General features: G+C 36.9%; 1 protein-coding gene across 50 annotated transcripts in view; it reads left to right on the top strand.

The window, feature by feature from the left end:
- The window catches only part of ABI2 (abl interactor 2), a 107,669-nt gene that overhangs the window by 64,101 nt on the left and 24,035 nt on the right, over nucleotides 1-19,533 (top strand). For 11 of the 50 annotated variants that reach the window (XM_063648379.1, XM_063648380.1, XM_063648383.1 and 8 more), the window contains 5 exons: nucleotides 2,563-2,660; nucleotides 6,143-6,289; nucleotides 7,086-7,210; nucleotides 8,217-8,399; nucleotides 13,958-14,116. In XM_063648379.1, coding sequence (XP_063504449.1) covers nucleotides 2,563-2,660; nucleotides 6,143-6,289; nucleotides 7,086-7,210; nucleotides 8,217-8,399; nucleotides 13,958-14,116 — 712 coding nt within the window. The remainder of the gene's footprint in view (nucleotides 1-2,562; nucleotides 2,661-6,142; nucleotides 6,290-7,085; nucleotides 7,211-8,216; nucleotides 8,400-13,957; nucleotides 14,117-19,533) is intronic. The other 39 variants (XM_063648386.1, XM_063648387.1, XM_063648396.1 and 36 more) reach the window with 5 other exon arrangements.

The raw sequence follows: 19,533 nt of genomic DNA on the forward strand, positions 1-19,533 counted from the left end.
TTCGAGACCAGCCTGACCAACATGACGAAACCCCATCTCTACTAAAAATACAAAAAGTAGCTGGGCGTGGTGGTGCACCTGTAATCCCAGCTACTCGGGAGGCTGAGGCAGGAGAATCGCTTGAACCCAGGAGGTGGAGGTTGTAGTGAGCCAAGATCAGGCCATTGCACTCCAGCCTGGGTGACAGAGCGAGACTTTGTCTAAAAAAAAAAATAATAATAATAAATGTCCACCAGATTTTAATATATAGATTGTTTATTTTATGCTATTTTTTTGGGGGGGGGGGTTAGGTCGAAAGACTTACAGAAGATACTGCAATTTAAACAAAAACACCTTGCATACCAAAACCTAAAACAAAAGCTGGAAAGCTCTTTTCAAATATTTTAGCTATCCCATATATAGAATAAAATTCTCTCTTAAATTCCTGCTCCTTTTCCTTCCTGTTTCTCAGCAAATTGATGTAGTTTTAGTGTTTGGTTCACTTCTCCCTCATCACTTAAAGTAACTTTGGGTTTTATATTGTTTAAGGTTGAGCTTAAAGGACTTTGGTTACCACTTTAAATAAATCCTCTGGTTTCAGAAATTAAGATATGCAGTTTTAAAAGCTATTCATTATTTGTCATATTACTCCTAAAATTTTCCCCAAATGTGGATTGATTTTTTTAAAAAAACTTTTTCTGGCATTTTCATTTTAAGATACGAGTAGTATACCCTCTGCTTATTAATGAGAGGGAGAGCAAGGATAAGTTAATCTTTACTCTTACTTGATAATGTTTGTTTGTTTTTATTGTTTAAAAGCAACAACAAAAGGATTACAGATGAATGCTTCACTTTAAAATATTGACATTTCAAAGGTGTCATTTGTCATTAAAGATTGTTTTAACATCACACACAACTTGTTCACTGGGCTATTCATTTGAAGAATTTGTTTCTTGAGATAGTATTTCTTGCCTACTCAAATAACAAGTAGTATTTTAGGATTTTAAAAAATTCCATTTAAGCCAGGGTTGGGTTTGATAGCTTCACTTCTCTGTATACAATTATGATTTGCTTTCTTCAAATTTATATTCTGAAGTTACAGTTATAAATGTATTCTGATTTCAATGGTGTAATGTCTTGCAATTTATTTAGAAAGTATAATTTGACTACTCTAGCCATATTATTTTTAGAAAAGTTGAGGTCCTTTTTCAAAATATGTTTTGAAGATGGCAGTTCACAATATTAGGGTCTTAAAATAGAATCAGATAAGAACCTGTGTGGTGAACATTAACCCACTGGTAGTCTCAATTTGAGACTGCATTTGAACTACACTTGTGAGTGATTTTTCTTAGCTTTTTGAGATAGCCAGGGCTTTCTGTATAAGTGCTAACATACTCCTTTGGTGACCTCCATTATTCCCAGATTACCCATCTTTCCCACACTTGCATTTTCAGTTGGGGATGGAATAGTGAGTGAAGTTACGGTCCAGCTCTGACTTAGGACTATGTTACATCTTTCTCATGCCTGAATTCACCTTCAGTTTGGGCCTGAGTGGGTCCAATTCCCATTGGAACTAGGACATTGCCTGTGGCCTTTGTGCTGCTCCCAGTTGAATGGGATACCTCAGCCCTAACTTTCTGGTTCAGATGTTTAGGAACATGGCTTGAACTTCTAGCAGTTTTCAGGTAGGTGGTTCCCTCATAAGAAGATATTAACTAAATCTGACTTATAAGGCTGGCCCACAATTTAAAAAACTAAAATTTTCTGTATACATGATTTATCTTTATATTCTCTAGTTACAGTGGATCATATGCATAGTTGCATATTTTTATTCGGGAAATGTATTTTGCTTATGATATGCTTACTATCTAAAGAAAGTTACTGGCCGGGTGCAGTGGCTCACGCCTGTAATCCTAGCACTTTGGGAGGCCGAGGCTGGCGGATTGCCTGAGCTCAGGAGTTTGAGATCAGCCTGGGCAACAAGGTGAAACCCCGTCTCTACTAAAATACAAAAAATTAGCTGGGCATGGTGGCATGCACCTGTAGTCCCAGCTACTTGGGAGGCTGAGGCAGGAGAATTGCTTGAACCCGGGAGGCAGAGGTTGCAGTGAGCCAAGATCGTGCCACTGCACTCCAGCCTGGGTAACAGAGCGAGACTCCGTCTCAAAAAAAAAAAAAAAAAAAAAAGTTATCTCTAAAAATAAGGAATTGCTTAAAAGCATTATTGTTTTTGATTGAGTTACTCTTTATTAAAACTAAAATTTTGTAGTTATTTTATTTAATTAATTTGAATGTAATATCAAATAGTCTAACCAGTGATCTGTTGGTGTGATGGCCTAATGGCAAATAAAGTCTTTGCATACAAGTTTATAATGATTTGAAAATCTCACGTTAGGAAGAGTCCTTTGAGTACAACTGTAGAATAATAGTAGAGTAGAGATTGCATATGAAATGCATGGCCTCTAATTTTTTTCCCTGTATTTAAACCTTCCCCTCCTTTGTTACGTAGTGTAACATATTATTTCCCAAAAGTGCCACTTTATTTCACTGCATACAAGTTGGGTTTTCCTTAAAATTTTTTAGGTGAGTACCCAGAACATGAAGATGGGTGGGCTGCCGCGTACAACACCTCCAACTCAGAAGCCCCCTAGTCCCCCTATGTCAGGGAAAGGGACACTTGGGTGAGTATATAAGTAGTAATTGAAAACCATTTCATGTAGTATTGTTTAAAAATGAAGCACAACATACATTTAAATTATTTTTTGAATATTTGAAGAGAGAACATTGTCTTTGTAGGATGGTTGTGTGTATAACTTTCTCTTCTCTTGGGAAACACATTTTTATACTTCAAAAAGATTGTTTAGAAATTGTTTTTCTAGTGAATTTTAAATTCGAGGTAAAATCCTAGCCCAAGTTCATGGTTTATTGTAAATTGCAATCTAATTTTAATTCCTTTTCTTTCATAAAATTTATATAGTCTTTTATATTACAGTTTAACTCCAACTATCCTTTTTAAGCTGTGTAGATTTTAAAATTCGATGAAACTTATAAGAATATTGAGCTTCAGGCCAGGTGTGGTGGCTCATGCCTGTAATCCCCACTTTGAGAGACCAAAGTGGGCAGATCACTTGAGCCCAGGAGTTTAAGACCAGCCTGGGCAACATGGTGAAACCCTGTCTCTAGGAAAAATACAAAAATAAGATGGGTGTGGTGGCACGCACCTGTAGTCCCAGCTATTCGCGAGGCTGAGACAGGAGGATCACCTGAGCCCAGGAGGTTGAGGCTGCAGTGAGCCGTGATCATGCCACTGTGCTGCAGCCTCGGTGGCAGAGTGAGCCCCTGTCTCAAAAAAAAAGAAGAATATGGAGCTTTATTTTGGTCCTACAGAGTTGGGCTCTAGATTTGACTTTTGGCAAAAATGGCCAATTAATGGAAAAGCTTGACTTTTTTCTTCTAGAGCATCGTATTATAAACTTGACTTATTGTGATTGAGATTTATGATTAGGTTGGCATTAGTATAGCCCAGAAGCCGGTGATTAAAATTCTGTTTCAGCTGTGCTGTTACTTTATAATTCCTACATAGTCAGCTGCCAATAATTCGGTTTTTTCATCTGTAAAAGGGGGGTAATATTTGTCCTCTATCAATTTTTCAGGGTCACTGTACCACAAATTGGATTTTAAAAAATGTATAAGACAAAGACAAAATGTTTTGACAACCATTGGCTTTATGATATATGCTAAACAAGTTTTTAATTGACAGTCTTGTTTTTGGCTTCCTCAGCACCACCGCCACCACCACCACCACCACCACCACCACCAACAAAACAACCACAAACCTTCAAAAAACCGAAACCCAATCAAGCACTGAATCAGGATAGGACAAAATGATTTGAGATATAGTGGAGGATAGTGCTGGAAGAGAGATAATAGGACAGTAGGAGACCAAAGAATAAAAATAAATTCCAACCAGGAATAGGATGACTTTATTACGGGTGGACAAAATAATTCTGCTTAGAGAGAGAGAAAATCTAGTGGATCAAATAAGATTTAAACTTCAAGGTAGAATGTAGATGGCATAGTAGTGTATAATGGTGCCAGGGGTCGGGGTAGAGAGATGAAGAGGAACTCTGTTTTTATTTTCCTATGTAAACATTTACATTTGTATCATGTGTAGTGCCTTATGGATTTTGTTGGGTTTTAAGTCAAGATTGTTAGTAAGATAAGCTACTTAGTCCCTAGAAAGTCCCTAGAAGAATGAAACTTTGTGTTGTTTTCAAGTTTTGAAGATCTGCTCATATACCAGTGTTTCTTTTCCTTGTATATTAGCAATGGTTCTGCAGGATCCTTGGGGACCAGAGTTGCTGAGGCCCACTCTGCTAGTTGATGGCTATAACCTGTTTTTCCACATAGTCTTTGCCTAGTCACCACATTTTGTTCCTTTGCTCCTTTTTTTTTTTTTTTTTAAGTCTTATTTGTGTCATTGCCTTCACTCTGTAGTTCTCAATTATCAAAGAATTTTTACTTGGATGCAACAGAACTTGTTATTTTTTTGAGACAGAGTCTCACTGGAGTGCGGTGGTGCAATATTGGCTCACTGCAACCTCTGCCTTCTGTGCCCGGGCAATTCTCTTGCCTCCAGGTGATTCTCCTGCTTCAGCCTCCTGAGTAGCTGGGATTACAGGTGTGCACCACCATTCCCAGCTAATTTTTGTATTTTTAGTAGAGATGGGGTTTCGCCATGTTGGCCAGGCTGGTCTCAAACTCCTGAGCTCAAGTGCTCTGCCTGCCCCGGCCTCCCGAAGTGCTGGGATTACAGGCACGAGCCACTGCACCCGGCCGCAACAAAACATTTTTATTGCCTGGGAAAAATTGTCTGAAAATTAGATGTTGGAGAAATTAATGTTTCCCATTTTATTGTTTAATATTTGCATTACAATTTAAGAGATACTGGAACTTCCTTTTAGTATTTTAAATCTGAAGTCCTGACATTACTTTTTCCTCTTTTGACCCAAGATTTCATCCAGTGTCCCTTATTTTATTTTTAATTACCAATGTATATATGTATGTAAGGAGACTTTGAAGGGTAGTAAATTGCAAAGTGATCTCATCCAAAATCAGTGATCCATAACTTGAGTGCCCCAGGAGAGCAATAGTTAAAGGAGCTCTGGGATCCATACATAAGTCAGTAGAGCAACATCATTTCAGGAAAAGAAAGCTTTTTAATTTTCACATCTTGATCAATTCTTATTCTTTTAGTGACCAAGATCTCATCTACAGTATGTCAATTGACTGTTTATCATTGTCATAAAGAATTTGGAAACCTAAGTAGAAATGAGAACTAATTTAATAATCACTAATTTCCCCATGTGCCTCCTGTTTCCTGTCATATTTCCTTTCTTCCTCTTTTCGAGGAAATTTTGGGAAAAGGCGGGAAATATGTGTTAATAAAATCTAGTCTGGTTTGTATTTTACAGTTCAAAGTAAATAATATAGAAAGGCTGTTGTGGTGGTCATTCCCTTCCCCCCACCTTTGTAAATGTTGAACTCTGAGGAGGGAAAGAGAAAAGAGATCAAGGTGAAAGTTGAGGGAGAAAGTGAGAATGGAAGATGAGATTAAAGTGTGTATTTTTGTATATAGATGTACTTTAATTTTTGTATATTTGGTATATAGAAAGGGAAATGAGTTATTATGGCTAGTATTGATCATCAGTGTGGGGGTTATAGATCCGAAATCTAGATTTGTAGTTCCTGTCTTTGAATATCTTTGGTTAGGGAGAGAAGGGAGAGGAGAATAATTAGTGCATTCATGAAGTACAGTTGGAAGACTTTAATATAATACTAAAAGAATTCCAACTCTTCTCAGAAGAGAGTAGGGTCTAGGAAACATTGGCTTAAATGGTAGAGAACCTTTGTGCTGAGAATAAATGAACAAAATTGCATTAGCACAGGGAAATGAGGTTGGAGACTGAAAAATAACAATATTCACCAAAACCCTAATGGTGGAGAAGTGATACATTAGTAAAGACTGAAATTGGTAGCTGGGTTATGTTAAAACACATTTCCTATCTCTGATTACAAATTGTATCTCGCTGCTGGCAACTCTTTGAATTTATTGTGCCGAAACTTGCTTAATCATACAATACATACGCTCTTCTTTTTGTAGGCGGCACTCCCCCTATCGCACACTGGAGCCAGTGCGTCCTCCAGTGGTACCAAATGATTACGTACCTAGCCCAACCCGTAATATGGCTCCCTCGCAGCAGAGCCCTGTGAGGACAGCTTCTGTGAATCAAAGAAATCGAACTTACAGGTATTTTCTCTACCTCAGTGCAAAATGTGATGGTCATAGTACCATAATCTGTTCAGATTACTTCAGGTAAATCTCTCATTTTCCAAGCACTAAGTTCTTTTCCTCACTCTATTCTCCCAAACCTCATCTGATTTCACCTCTCTCTCCTCATGTTCTGATTCAACTTTGAGCAGTCAGGAAGTTGATAAAGAACAGACATCTTAAAGTGCAGACTTCTCTCCAAGTTTTAAGAGTTCAGTTGATCTGGAAAAAAAATTATGGACCAAATGTGGGAAATGTCAGGTTGTTTTTTGGTGGAACTTTACAGATGAAAAACTATACATAATAAAACATTAATATGGGATAGTACATCAAAGTATGATTATTAATTAAAATTACTCAAATCTGTTTAGGAAAATGTTTTTATTTTATTATAAAAGAAGTTTCTTCAGATAGGCATTAAACTGGAATATAAAAAGGCAATACTTATTATTTTAATGTGTTAAACCTCAATATTTATCACTTATATTTATGGATAATTTTTTCAAAATGTGGTCAACAAGCTTATTGAACTCAGTTTTTCCCTCAACTTTATTAATTAATAAGTAAATAAATAAATATATATCTATATATATACACACACACATTTTTTTTTAACCTGTCACTGACTTGGAGCTCAAGGAAATTTTTTTTTTAAAGTGGAACGCTTTTGAATTACCTTTATTGTAGCTACATTCATCTCAGAAATTGTCGGGAAGTGCTGATGATCTCTTACTGTTTATAAATACTCATGTTTTGGTGGCTCTTATTTCTTTAGCAGCAGTGGGAGTAGTGGAGGGAGCCACCCAAGTAGTCGGAGCAGCAGTCGAGAGAACAGTGGAAGTGGCAGTGTGGGGGTTCCTATTGCTGTTCCTACTCCATCTCCTCCCAGTGTCTTTCCAGGTAAAACATTCATGGTGCCTCGTCTTCACTTTTCCTTTCTGAATTTGATTCAATTTGTGATTTAATTATGGTGGGCTTTCTTCGTAATCAGGATTTGTTTTTCTTTAGGAATCATAAATATTGGGAAGTCTTTATATATTTGTTATTTGTAAGCAAGTGATTTGTAAGTGTTTGCTCACTTTGCACTTCTCTTTATGCCTTTGGTGATGTGGCTCAGTTGCTGCCTTGAGGTTTCAGATCACACTTTGTTATGAGTTACAAGTTTAATTCCAGCTAGTGTTATGACAGTGCAGTCTTTGGACACAGTGGGAACTCAGTGTGAGAACCATATTAGTAACAAAGGATTGGGCAGATATAAAAAGTAGTTTTGACAGTTAAATTTAGTGGATGTATTGGAATTTAGTAGTCTCTGAAAATACTACCCTCTTTTCTCTGAAACAGAAAAATCTGCTTATTTGATTCAAGGAGATACACACTTAAAACTTAGTTTTAAAAACATGACACAAAATACATGAATAGAATGTTACATACTTGATTTACTTATAGTAACAAGTAGATAATGCCTTTTAAAAATCATAAAGATTTGTGTTTTAAAAAAAATTTTTAATCTGATATCTGGAATATGTCTATTTTATGATTTGTGTAATTCAAAATGGAAAACCGTTGTTTTTTAGTGTATTATGTTAGTTTTGTATACTATATACAGAATGTTATGCTAAAAATAACAATACGAAGGGAACACTTTTCTTCTGGAGTAGTGCTTTCAATTAAAAAGGAATGTTTGTTTTTAATGAATTGAAAAAATCTGCACATTACCCTGAGCATCTTGAATTATTTGCTGCTTGTATAGTAATCCTTTAGCATAAGTTTTATTCTTTTTTTCAACTCTGTTCTTCTGGTTAGTGTTAAGCACTGAATATCTAACATAAATACTCTAATACCTTGTCTAATCCTGCCTCATGTGATTGCCTCATTAATGCTGCCTCTTACTCCTCTTTCCCCTCAGCCCCTGCTGGCTCTGCTGGCACTCCTCCCCTTCCTGCTACTTCTGCATCTGCCCCTGCCCCTCTTGTTCCTGCCACTGTCCCTTCCTCCACTGCCCCAGACGCTGCTGCTGGGGGTGCCCAGACCCTTGCTGATGGCTTCACTTCTCCAACTCCCCCTGTTGTTTCTTCCACTCCCCCTACAGGTAAGTATTTGCTTATTCATTGGCAGGCAGATCCAGTCATCTGGCTATTCTCTTACTTGCACCTCTGATTTTTGTTTGTTTTTGGTTTGGTTGTACTTTGTATTAAAAAAAATAAGAATAATGTACTAACCAGAAAGTATGTGACCAAAGATTAACATTTCCTGAGAAAATTGAGGTAAAGTTTCTCATACATTTTTCCAATAGGGTAGCATAAATTTGTGTTTTTTTATTGCTTGAATTTCATTTATTAGAGATTTTTAAGTTTAATATGGAGCTACCTTCTATACAGTTTTTGGAAATTATCATTAGAAATATTTTTATTACAGGTTAAGTGATTAACAAAAGTCTGTTACAGTAATTCTAAGGTATATTTTATAGGAAATATTTGAACAACAAATGGAAAGCCTCTGTAAGTCTATTTTTAACAGAATCTGTTGCTTATTAAGCAGCATTGGAAACTCAGACAATGGACTTTTAAAGAATTTCAGGTTTATTTAAGTTGGCTGGTGTTTTAAAATTGCAATCTAAAATCTGTTTTTATTGGGGAGGAGATAGACTCAATTGCTACAAAATATATTTATACAGTTAATGATGCTGGCTAGTAAACAGGTTCTTATCTGCTATAAAATGTATGTGTTTGGATATATATCACTGTATTAGTCTGTTCTCACATTGCTATAAATACCTGAGACTGGGTAATTTATGCAGAAAAGAGGTTTAATTGGCTAACGGTTCTTCAGGCTGTACAGGAAGCATGATAGTGGCATCTGCTTGGCTTCTGGGGAGGCCTCAGGAAACTTACACTCATGGCCTAAGGCAAATGGGAAGCACACTGGTCACATGGCCAGAGTAGGAGCAAGAGGACAAAGCGGGAGGTGCTACACACTTTTAAACAACCAGATCTTATTATTGCAAGAACAGCTCTAAGGGGGATGGTGTTAAACCACGAGAAACCGCCCTTGTGATCCAGTCACCTCCCCCCAGGCCCCACCTCCAACTTTGGGGATTACAATTCAACACGAGATTTGGGCAGAGACACAGATTCAAAGCATATCAGTCACCATAGTGTTCCACTTGCCAGTGAAGAACTTCGTGGCATTTATATTCAGCTTTGCTGTTATACATGTTAAACATATGTAAGGTCTTTATATGTTTTAAAAGACACTTTTAGCCAAAATGGATTTTGGATGATGTCTTATGGGATTCTTTCTATATGACTTTTAAAGAAAAGCTTTCTGCGGTAGATAAATGTAAACATGGGCTGTTTTTTGATCCGGATACAACTGTTAGGCCAAACTAGTTAAATATAGGAACCTCGTTATGCTCCTGCTTTGATAAAGAATGCATCAGAAAGGACAAATCACCCCCAACTGAGAGTCTGTGTTTTATTAATTAAATATTAATTGAATAACGGGTGCCTGGCTCAGTGTTCACTAAATAAACATTTGTTATGTGAGGGGATAATTAACTGTGGTTTTTAAAAGCAAAGTAAATGCCTTATTAATTATATCAGGATAGTCTGTTTTATACAGTACCTGAGTTACCAAGCAATTGTTTTTCTTTTTACTAAGGTATAACTTATGTACAGTAAAATTCACCCTTTATACCATATATGTTTGTGAGTTTTGGCAAGGGTGTACTGACATGTAATTGCCACCACAATCAAGATACAGAACAGTCCTATCATCGCAAAAATTTCCTCCATGCCCCCTTTATAGTCAGTCCTTCCCTTCCACTCCCAGCTGCTGGTAAGCCCTTGATGTGTTTTTTTCTCTAAAGTTGTGCCTTTTTAAGTATAACACATAAATGAAAGCATATAGTATGTAGCTTTTTTGATCTGTTTTTTTTTTTTTTTTGGCCAGATGCATTTGAGAATTACCCATGTTGTTGCATGTTTAAGTATTTCATTACATTTTATTGCTTAGTACTGTTGTATTGTATGGGGATGTACCACAATTTGTTCATCCCTTTCTCAGAGGACATTTAGATTTTTCTAGTTTTGAGTGCTTATGAATAAAGTTGGTGTAAACATGTATATGCAGGGTTTTTTTTGTGCACGTGGGTTTTTATATCGGGTAAATACCTAGGGAATAGAATTGCTGGGTTATATTATAAGTAAATTTTTAATGTCATAAGAAACTGCCAAGTTGTTTTCCAAAATGGCTGTATAATTTTATACTCCCAGCAGCAATGTGTGAGTTTCCAGTTGCATCCTTGTCAGAACTTGGTGTTGCCTTTTTTAGCTTTAGCCATTCCAATACATGTGTAGTGGTTTCTCATGACATGTGTGGTTTGGATTTGCATTTTCTTAATGACTAATGATATTGAACATTTTTTTCATGTGCTTATTTGCCATGTGTATATCCTCTTTGGTGAAGTATCTGTTCAAATGTTTTGCTCCTTCTCATCTTTTTAATAGGGTTTTTTTTTCTTATCATTGAGTTCTTTTATATTCTAAATATATGTCCTTTGTAGATTATGAGTTACAAATATTTTCTTCCATTTTGTGATTCATTTACTTATTTTCTATTTTTTTTGGCGGGGGGAGGAGGGGCGGGCGGACAGAGTTTCACTCTTGGTGTCCAGGCTGGAGTGCAATGGCACGATCTCGGCTCACTGCAATCTCCGCCTCGCGGGTTCAAGTGATTCTCCTGCCCAGCCTCCCAAATAGCTGGGATTACAGGCGCCCACCACCATGCCCAGCTAATTTTTGTATTTTTAGTAGAGACGGGGTTTCACCACGTTGGCCAAGTTGGTCTTGAACTCCTGACCTCAGGTGATCTGCCCGCCTCAGCCTCCCGAAGTGCTGGGATTACAGGCGTGAGCCACTGGGTCCAGCCTGTTCATGTATTTTTTTAATGTTGTATTTCAAATAGCAGAAATTCTTCATTTTTATTAAGTGTTATTTTTCAAAATTTTTTTAAATGAATTGTGCTTTGGTGGCATATCTAAGAACTCTTTACCTGAAGTCATAAAGATTTTGTTCTGTGTTTTCTAGAAGTTTTTAGTTTCAGGTTTTATCGTTAGGTTTATGATAATTAGGTATATATATTTTTAAAACCCCAAATGGTAAATCAACTCATTAACAGTGTGAATAGTGTCTTTTTTTGGTTTTTTTTTTTTTTTGAGACAGAGTCTCACTCTGTCGCCCAGGCTGGAATACAGTGGCGATCTCGGCCCACTGCAACCTCCACTGCCTGGATTCAAGCAATTCTCCTGCCGTAGCCTCCTGAGGAGCTGGGATTACAAGCATGAGCCACCACACCCAGCTAATTTTTTGTATTTTTAATGGAGACAAGGTTTCACCGTGTTGGTCAGGCTGGTCTTGAACTCCTGATCTGAAATGATCCACCTGCCTCCACCTCCCATAGTACTGGGATTAAAGGCCTGAGCCACCACGCCCAGCCCATGTGAGGTTTTAGACTAGATCTAACTATATAAAATTCATGATGTTAATCCAGATGTTTTTAACTTGATCCTAGGTTTGTATTAGTTTGCTATAGATTAATTACGGAAATGCTAATAATTGTATTCAGTGGTTCAAATAACTAAATATGCCTTTTAAATCATAGTTTATACGTTTTCATTTTTATCATGGTTACAGAGGCTTCTCAGTCGATAGTGGATTATGTTTAAGCTTGAGTGCTTAAGTTTTTGATATACATATAAGATGATTAAATGTTATAACAAGCCTTGAGTGCTCTTATAATCCTTATATGACTCCATATGAATCTAAGCTTGATAAACTTTCAGAACTCCTGTAGAGCAATTTTAGTCATGTAAAACCATTTTATAATCATAGACAAGATGAAAAATTCCTCTAATACTTTTAATTAAAATTACCAAGAAGATAGTCTCATATTAAAGTAGAATAAAGATGGTAAGACTCAGCTGAGAAATATGAAGCCTGGAAGAGGATATGACTGCAGTGTTTGATCATGAAGATTTCAACAAATCAAGCATTCATCAAATTCTACATTACATAAGTCTTATCTCACTGTGTTTCAAGTAGTTTATTTTAGAATTTAAAAAATTTCAGGATAACCTTAGGCACAAATGGATAGATGAGTGTTCCAGGTATCATCTGTTCCTCCAGTCCCCCCTCCTCTACTCTCCCCTCTTCTCCAGTAGGCTGACCTCCATGAAATGTTTCAATGGATTCTTTTGCCCTCTGGCTTCCTGTTGGGTTTAGCAAAAGTTTTTTTTTTTTTTTTCACTTATCTCCTCCCTTTCTCCCTTTCTCTTTCTTCTTTCCTTTCCCCTCCGCTATCCTCTTGCCCTCCTCCTTCATCTCCTCCTCCTCTAGCTTCCTGTCCCCTTTCCGCTTTCTTCTCCACCTGCTTATTTCTCCCCCTCCTCTTCTCTCTTGCCCTCCGCTTCTCCCTTGTCTGCTAGTGTGCTCTCTCATGGGTGCTGTAGTGCTCTGTAAGAAAAAGTTCTCAGCTTAATGTAGGTGGGAGTGAAGTCAAGGTAAAGTTTAGGGAGTGCGTTATATTATTAGGAAATTGATGTATTATGGAATCATGTCTCCAGTTGACTTTAGCTGTGGAAGAACTCTGAAGAGAGCAAAATACAGTGAAATTGATGATAACTATATATGGACTTAGGGATGATATTAAAAATAAGATATATTTGACTCTTTTTATATCTTAATTTTTTTCATGATTGTAAATTTTTTAGATTTTAATTTTAAGACAAAGTAATGTAGCTTTCGTGGTAGATTTTTCTGATTAAATGAAAGAAATGTTTGATTTGGAATTACGTCATTTAACCTTTTGTTGAAATACCTTATTTTCCTTTAACCAAACTTTTTTGCTACCTTACATTTATTATTTTGGAATAAGACTGTGTGTCAAACATTTTTTCTCTTGCTTTCCCAAATGTCATTCTTGTCGATTTTAGTTTTCAGTGTTTAGTGGCTGTATTTTGGGGGTGGAGTAGATAAATTTTAATTAATTGTGATGATTTTGAAACCCCATCAGATTTTTAATTTAGTGAAATAATAGTGTTAGTTAGCAAACTATTTATTTATTTTGAGACAGAGTCTCACTCTGTCACCCAGGCTGGAGTGCAGTGGTGCAATCTCGGCTCACTACAACCTCCGCCTCCTGAGTTCAAGTGATTCTCATGCCTCAGCCTCCCGAATAGCTGGAATTACAGGTGCATGCCACCATACCTGGCTAATTTCTGTGTTTTTAGTTGAAACAGGGTTTCACCATGTTGGCCAGGCTGGTCTGAAACTCCTGACCTCAAGTGATCTGCCTGCCTTGGCCTCCCAAAGTGCTGGGATTACAGGCATGAGTCACTGCACCCGGCCCTAATTAGTAAACTATTTAGACATAGCTTTCCAAACTTAGTCATATTTTTGTTTGCTTTTCTGCTTTTGTACTCTGATACAATATCAGCGGGCAATAACTCACCTTGCATTGTGTATTTCAGATACCAGTTAAACTAGCTGTTACTTTTAATTATTAAGATTTAGGCATTGTACATAAAGTATTTAATGATCTGAGATAATTTTCTTTTAATGACATATGTATGTTCTGTCTCTTTTTCAGGTCATCCTGTACAGTTCTACAGCATGAATAGGCCTGCCTCTCGCCATACTCCCCCAACAATAGGGGGCTCGTTGCCCTATAGACGCCCTCCTTCCATTACTTCACAAACAAGCCTTCAGAATCAGATGAATGGAGGACCTTTTTATAGCCAGAATCCAGGTTAGATTTTTTTTTTTTTTGCATTCTATAGAATGTATTTAATTAAAAACCTTCAACTACAAAAAACCCTTAATTACAAATAGTGCATGGTAGGTGGTTAGCACCATTTGTTGAATGAATGAATTGTAGGTTGTTAATACTGTATCTTTCAATTCTTTAAAAAAAAAAATCAGTACGTGATTTCCATGTAAAGTCATACAACTTAATTTTTCTGAGCAGAATTTTTAAAAATATTTTAGTGGTTATTTGCTTTTTAAAATAACATTGTGGTGAATGGTATTTCCTTTTCATTTAATCAGACATCCTTACTTTATAAATAACAAATAATGAAAGTTGGGTGCACATGAACAGAATTTAGAAGTGGCAAAGGAAAAGAGAACATTTTTGAAGCTACTTTGTGCTAGGAAATTATACTAGCTTATACAATTCTCATACCAAACCCATGGTGGAAAAACTAGGAATTGGGTAAATTGAATCAGATATAATAATTACACTAAATAATCGGTTGTATCATGCATGGAGAATAACTAATCTGGAACATATTTAATAATTGTTATTTTGTTTACTCCCCAGAGAGGGCAAGAACAAATATTAGACACCATGGCTATTGTGGACATGGTATGTCAACTTACTGCTTTTTTCTGTATTTTTGCCAGGAAGCCAGTAAGCCTATGTGTGAACACCTCTGATACTGGGTTCAACTCATTCCATTTTTGATAAACCTTGAATTTTATGGAGCTGCAGTTTGTCTCTGTGGCTGTGACCTGTAGTGATATTCTTTGAGTCTTGCAGAAGAAATTTGATCCTCCAACATAAACACTTAATTTAAATAATGTTTTTATATTATCTCATTTGATTCTTAGAATCATGTACAAAATAAGATTGGTGATCATTTTCTTATATATCTTATAGGTAAGGAAAATGAGGCTGAGGTGATGGTCAGGTTAGGATTTGAACTTAGGTTTTCTGACTCTAAGTTCCATGTTCTTTCTTTCTGGTTTTTTTTTTTTTTTTAAATTGAGATGGAGTCTCGCTCTGTTGCCCAGGATGGAGTGTAGTGGTGTGATCTCTGATCACTGCAATGCCCGCCTCCTGGGTTCAAGAGATTCTCCTGCCTCAGCCTCCTGAGTAGCTGGAATTACAGGCACCCACCACCACACCCAGCTAATATTTGTATTTTGTTGTAGAGACAGGGTTTCACTATGTTGGCCAGGCTGGTCTCAAACTCCTGACCTTAAGTGATGCACCCACCTCAGCCTCCCAAAATGCTGGGATTACAGGCGTGAGTCACTGTGCCTGGCCTAAGTTCCATGTTCTTTCTATTGTCCTACCTACATATTTAAAAAATCTTTCTCTTATCCTCCCAAGTCTTCTCTTTTTTGGAGGGGAAGGCAGATGAAAGGATGTGATATAAAGTGCATGAAAGCCTTAGACCTTGTCAGTCTTTTATACAGTTACATCCTGGAATATTGCTCAGGAACTGTTTGTTGAATGCCAAATGAATCCCTTGTTCATTTATCCAAATCCCTTCACTGTTCTGGGTCCCTCTTGTAAATTAAATGCTGTATCTGTAGTCCATCCAGTGCAAACCATAGTGTGAATACCAGCTGCCTTAATTGATATATACTTCTCTTCTATCTTTTATCACATTTAGTGTTTTTGGCTGTGCCATTCTTTTTAAATCATTCTGAACTTAAATTTTGACAAAACTGCCCTTTTTATACATTTGCCTTTTAAACCGTGTTTTCAAACTCACATTTGTTCAGGAGCACGGGATTACCAGTACCTGCCACCATGCCTGGCTGGTTATTGTTTTGTTTTGTTTTGAGACAAAGTCTTGCTCTGTCACCCAGGCTGGAGTGCAGTGGTACAATCTCGGCTCACTGCAACCTCTACCTCCCGGGTTCAAGCGATTCTCCTGCCTCAGCCTCCCAACTAGCAGGGATTACAGGCGCCTGCCACTATGCCCAGCTAATTTTTGTATTTTTAGTAGAGACAGGGTTTCACCATATTGGCAAAGCTGGTCTTGAACTCCTGGCCTCAAGTCATCCACTCGCCTTGGCCTCCCAAAGTGCTGAGATTACAGGCATGAGCCACTGCACCCGGCCTATGCAGGGATATTTCATGCTTTGTTCGTGTATGCTCCAAAATAGTCCTATGAGAACCCTGTAGGTAGAATTTATTTGAAGGCTGTTTAAGCACATATTTAAATGTATTTTATAATACATACTTAATAGTTTCTTTGTAAATCTGATTTTCAAATGCTTGAAAGTATATGTTAAAGTAAAAATATCCCCACTTTATGGAATGATTTTAATGAAAAGTATTTTTCTCACTCATGGAAGTAAGGTGAATTGGGATTGTTAGGCTTTCTGCGTAATGTGTGAGTCAATTTAGTTGCACTTTTTTGTTTTTCTGTACTCTGCTCTATTAAGTTCTGCCTTTCATCTCCAGGGATTTGATAACTGTTTAAAGTGGGTGGCCACAGCATTGTTAGTTGGTTAATCAGAGTACTTTTTGTAAACTATTTTTTTTTTTAACTAAACCATTTTCTTGGAAAAGCTCTTTTTGCAAGACTTAATGCTTTGTGAATCAGTGTTCTAAGGCTGTTAGATGTACTTTTATTTTATATTCATTAGAATATTATTTATGAGTCAAGCACTGTGGCAGGTGCCTGCAGTCCCAGCTCCTCAGGAGGCTGACTGAGGCAGAAGGATTGGTTGAACCTAGGAGATGGAAGTTTCAGTGAGCCAAGATTGTGCCATTGTACTCCAGCCTGGGCAACAGAGTGAGACCCTGTCTCAAAAAAAAAAATGATGTAAGTCTCCTGTATTACTCCCACTGGCCCTGCAATTGTCCCTATTTTTTCATATTTACAATGAGAATATTTGTTGTGCTTTCTCGAGTAACTAATTCTCTGATTTAACAAAAATGATCTGAAGCGTGTGTTTTATGAGCTTTTTTTTTTTTTTTTTTTGGGTAATTGGAGTCTTCCTGTGGTTGCATGCTTCTGAGGAAGTGAGCTGACAATCTTTGGAAGGTTTCATGTGAATATAAATTCAGTGGGGTTCTGTGAAGTGTAAATCTAGCAGTGCTGTTACTATATTTGTTAATGTACAATTTGATCTGAGTTTGAAAAAGGGCAATTATAACATAGGAGTTAAAATATGGAACACCCAGTGGCTAGTGCCAAGTCTTGGGAGCACAATAATTGTTTTTTCGTGAGATTATTTCAGAAACAAGTTATTGAAAGGAACCCTTTGATCAGGGCATAACTGAAATCCCTTTGGTTCTCATTATTTCTTAATCTAATCCAGCCAATGAAATAGGAATACCAATTTATCATTCATCTTGCCAGTGGTAAGGTGGGGGGCCATAGAAACACATAGGGCTAATTATGAGTTAACAGTCTCTACTTTAAATGTAAATATGAAGCACCTTGGTGGTCAAGAAGAATATACATATATCTACATGTGAGTATGTATACATATACTTATATAAGCCTTGTTTGTTAAGGAATCAGTAATGTAGCATGTAAGTATTGAAGCCTTTAGGAGAAAGTAGCCTGTATTTTACTGCTCATATTTTCTTAAAAGCTTTTGAAAAAATCTAGTTCATAAAGTGAATGTTGGTTCCAAGAGATGTGTCTATATATAGTTCTGTGAGATACAGGAGTTTCTGAATGGGTATGCTGTTTCACAAAGAGAAAGTGTCAGGCTTAATAACCCCTGAATGGTTTTAAAAGCGACTAAAAAAAATAGAAAACAATGTTGGGATGGTGCTATTCCAAAATAAAAAGCCATTTCACATATTCTCTAAATGATTTGTGAAGTTACAGCATCACCATAAATGTCTAAAACGTCTAGAAGAATACTGATGTGATGGGGCTTTATCAAAGTATAAATAAAGAGCAGGAGCAGGAAGATTTTTTTTTTCCCCAAAGTCTTGCTTTGTTGTCCAGGCTGGAGTGCAGTGGCACAATCTTGGCTCACTGCAACCTCTGCTTCCTGGGTTCAAGCAATTCTCCTGCCTCAGCCTCCCAAGTAGCTGGAACTACAGGTGCGTGCCACCACACCCGGCTCTTTTTTTTTTTTTTAGAGACAAGCTTTCACCAGGTTGGCCAGGCTGGTCTCCGACTCCTGACCTCAAGTGATCCAGTTCCATCTGGGGTTACAAAGGTCATCCCAAATTCTACTTTTCTCCGGGGCAAACCTTTAACAAGGTGGTCGAAATTAATTCAGATACCACATCCTTTTCTTTTTGGACCATGTAAGATCTCATCTGACTAGAATGTCTGTGAGCCAGAATATACTGTCTTTCTTGGAGCTGAGCTGAAAATAAACCATTCTAAGAGAATTTAAGCAGAATTTTGAGCAAAGAATTGCTGCAATATTCAGTTCTAATCCTAGTCGTTGTGTTACTGCCTTGGCCTCCCAAAGTGCTGGGATTACAGGTGTGAGCCACTGCGTCCAGCCTGAATTCACTTTTACATACCTCTTGTTCTAAGTTGATATTCATGTTTAGAAAATACTACATTTATACATCGTTTATTTCCTTCACTGGGAAAAAAACATAAGCATCTCAACTTGCATGGGCTATATAATATATATATCTCCTCTAAATGTGATGTTCAGTAATGACTTTAGAAGTAGTTTTTAGAGAGCTTATTTTGTCTAATATTCTCAGAGTATTTATAAAGCTGTAAAAATAAGATGTAAAAGCTTAATTTTATTTTTCCAAACTTTTTGAATTGGACATTTAAAATACAAGCTTCATTGATGCTTCAAAGGACTTTATAAATAACCAGGAAGGTTGTACTGGAAAGTCTGTACATTTCATCAGCACAGACTCATCATTTAGGTTTGGATTGCTTGGAAAGCCTTTTACTGTTTATATCTAAACATTCTTGTATATTGTGCAAATTACATAACAATCTAAGTTTGGAGATCTTTTGGTGGTTATTGGGAAAGAGTCTTGTCTTATGAGGAATCATTTTAGCTAAATGAAATGAAAACATGTTTGCTTCCTGCTCTTCTTTGCCTGTTCACAAAATGACTAGGATTAGAACTGAATATTGCAACAATTCTTTCCTCAAAATTCTGCTTAAATTCACTTAAAATGGTTTGTTTTCAGCTCAGCTCCAAGAAAGACAGTATATTCTGGCTCACAGACATTCTTGTCAGATGAAATCTTACAAGATCCAAAAAGAAAATGATGTGGTATCTGAATTAATTTGGACCACCTTGTTAAAGGTTTGTCCTGGAGAAAAGTAGAATTTGGGATGACCTTTGTAACCCCAGACGGAACTGAATTTTTGAACATGCCTTAGACTAGCTTTGAAGAAAGTCTAACTTGTTACCAAGTCATTCTTTTAAGGAAGAACTGTGATTGATCTTTCCCTGGCTGCTGGTGGACTT

Source organism: Pongo pygmaeus, chromosome 11 (assembly GCF_028885625.2).
Source record: "Pongo pygmaeus isolate AG05252 chromosome 11, NHGRI_mPonPyg2-v2.0_pri, whole genome shotgun sequence".
Lineage (NCBI taxonomy): Eukaryota > Metazoa > Chordata > Mammalia > Primates > Hominidae > Pongo > Pongo pygmaeus.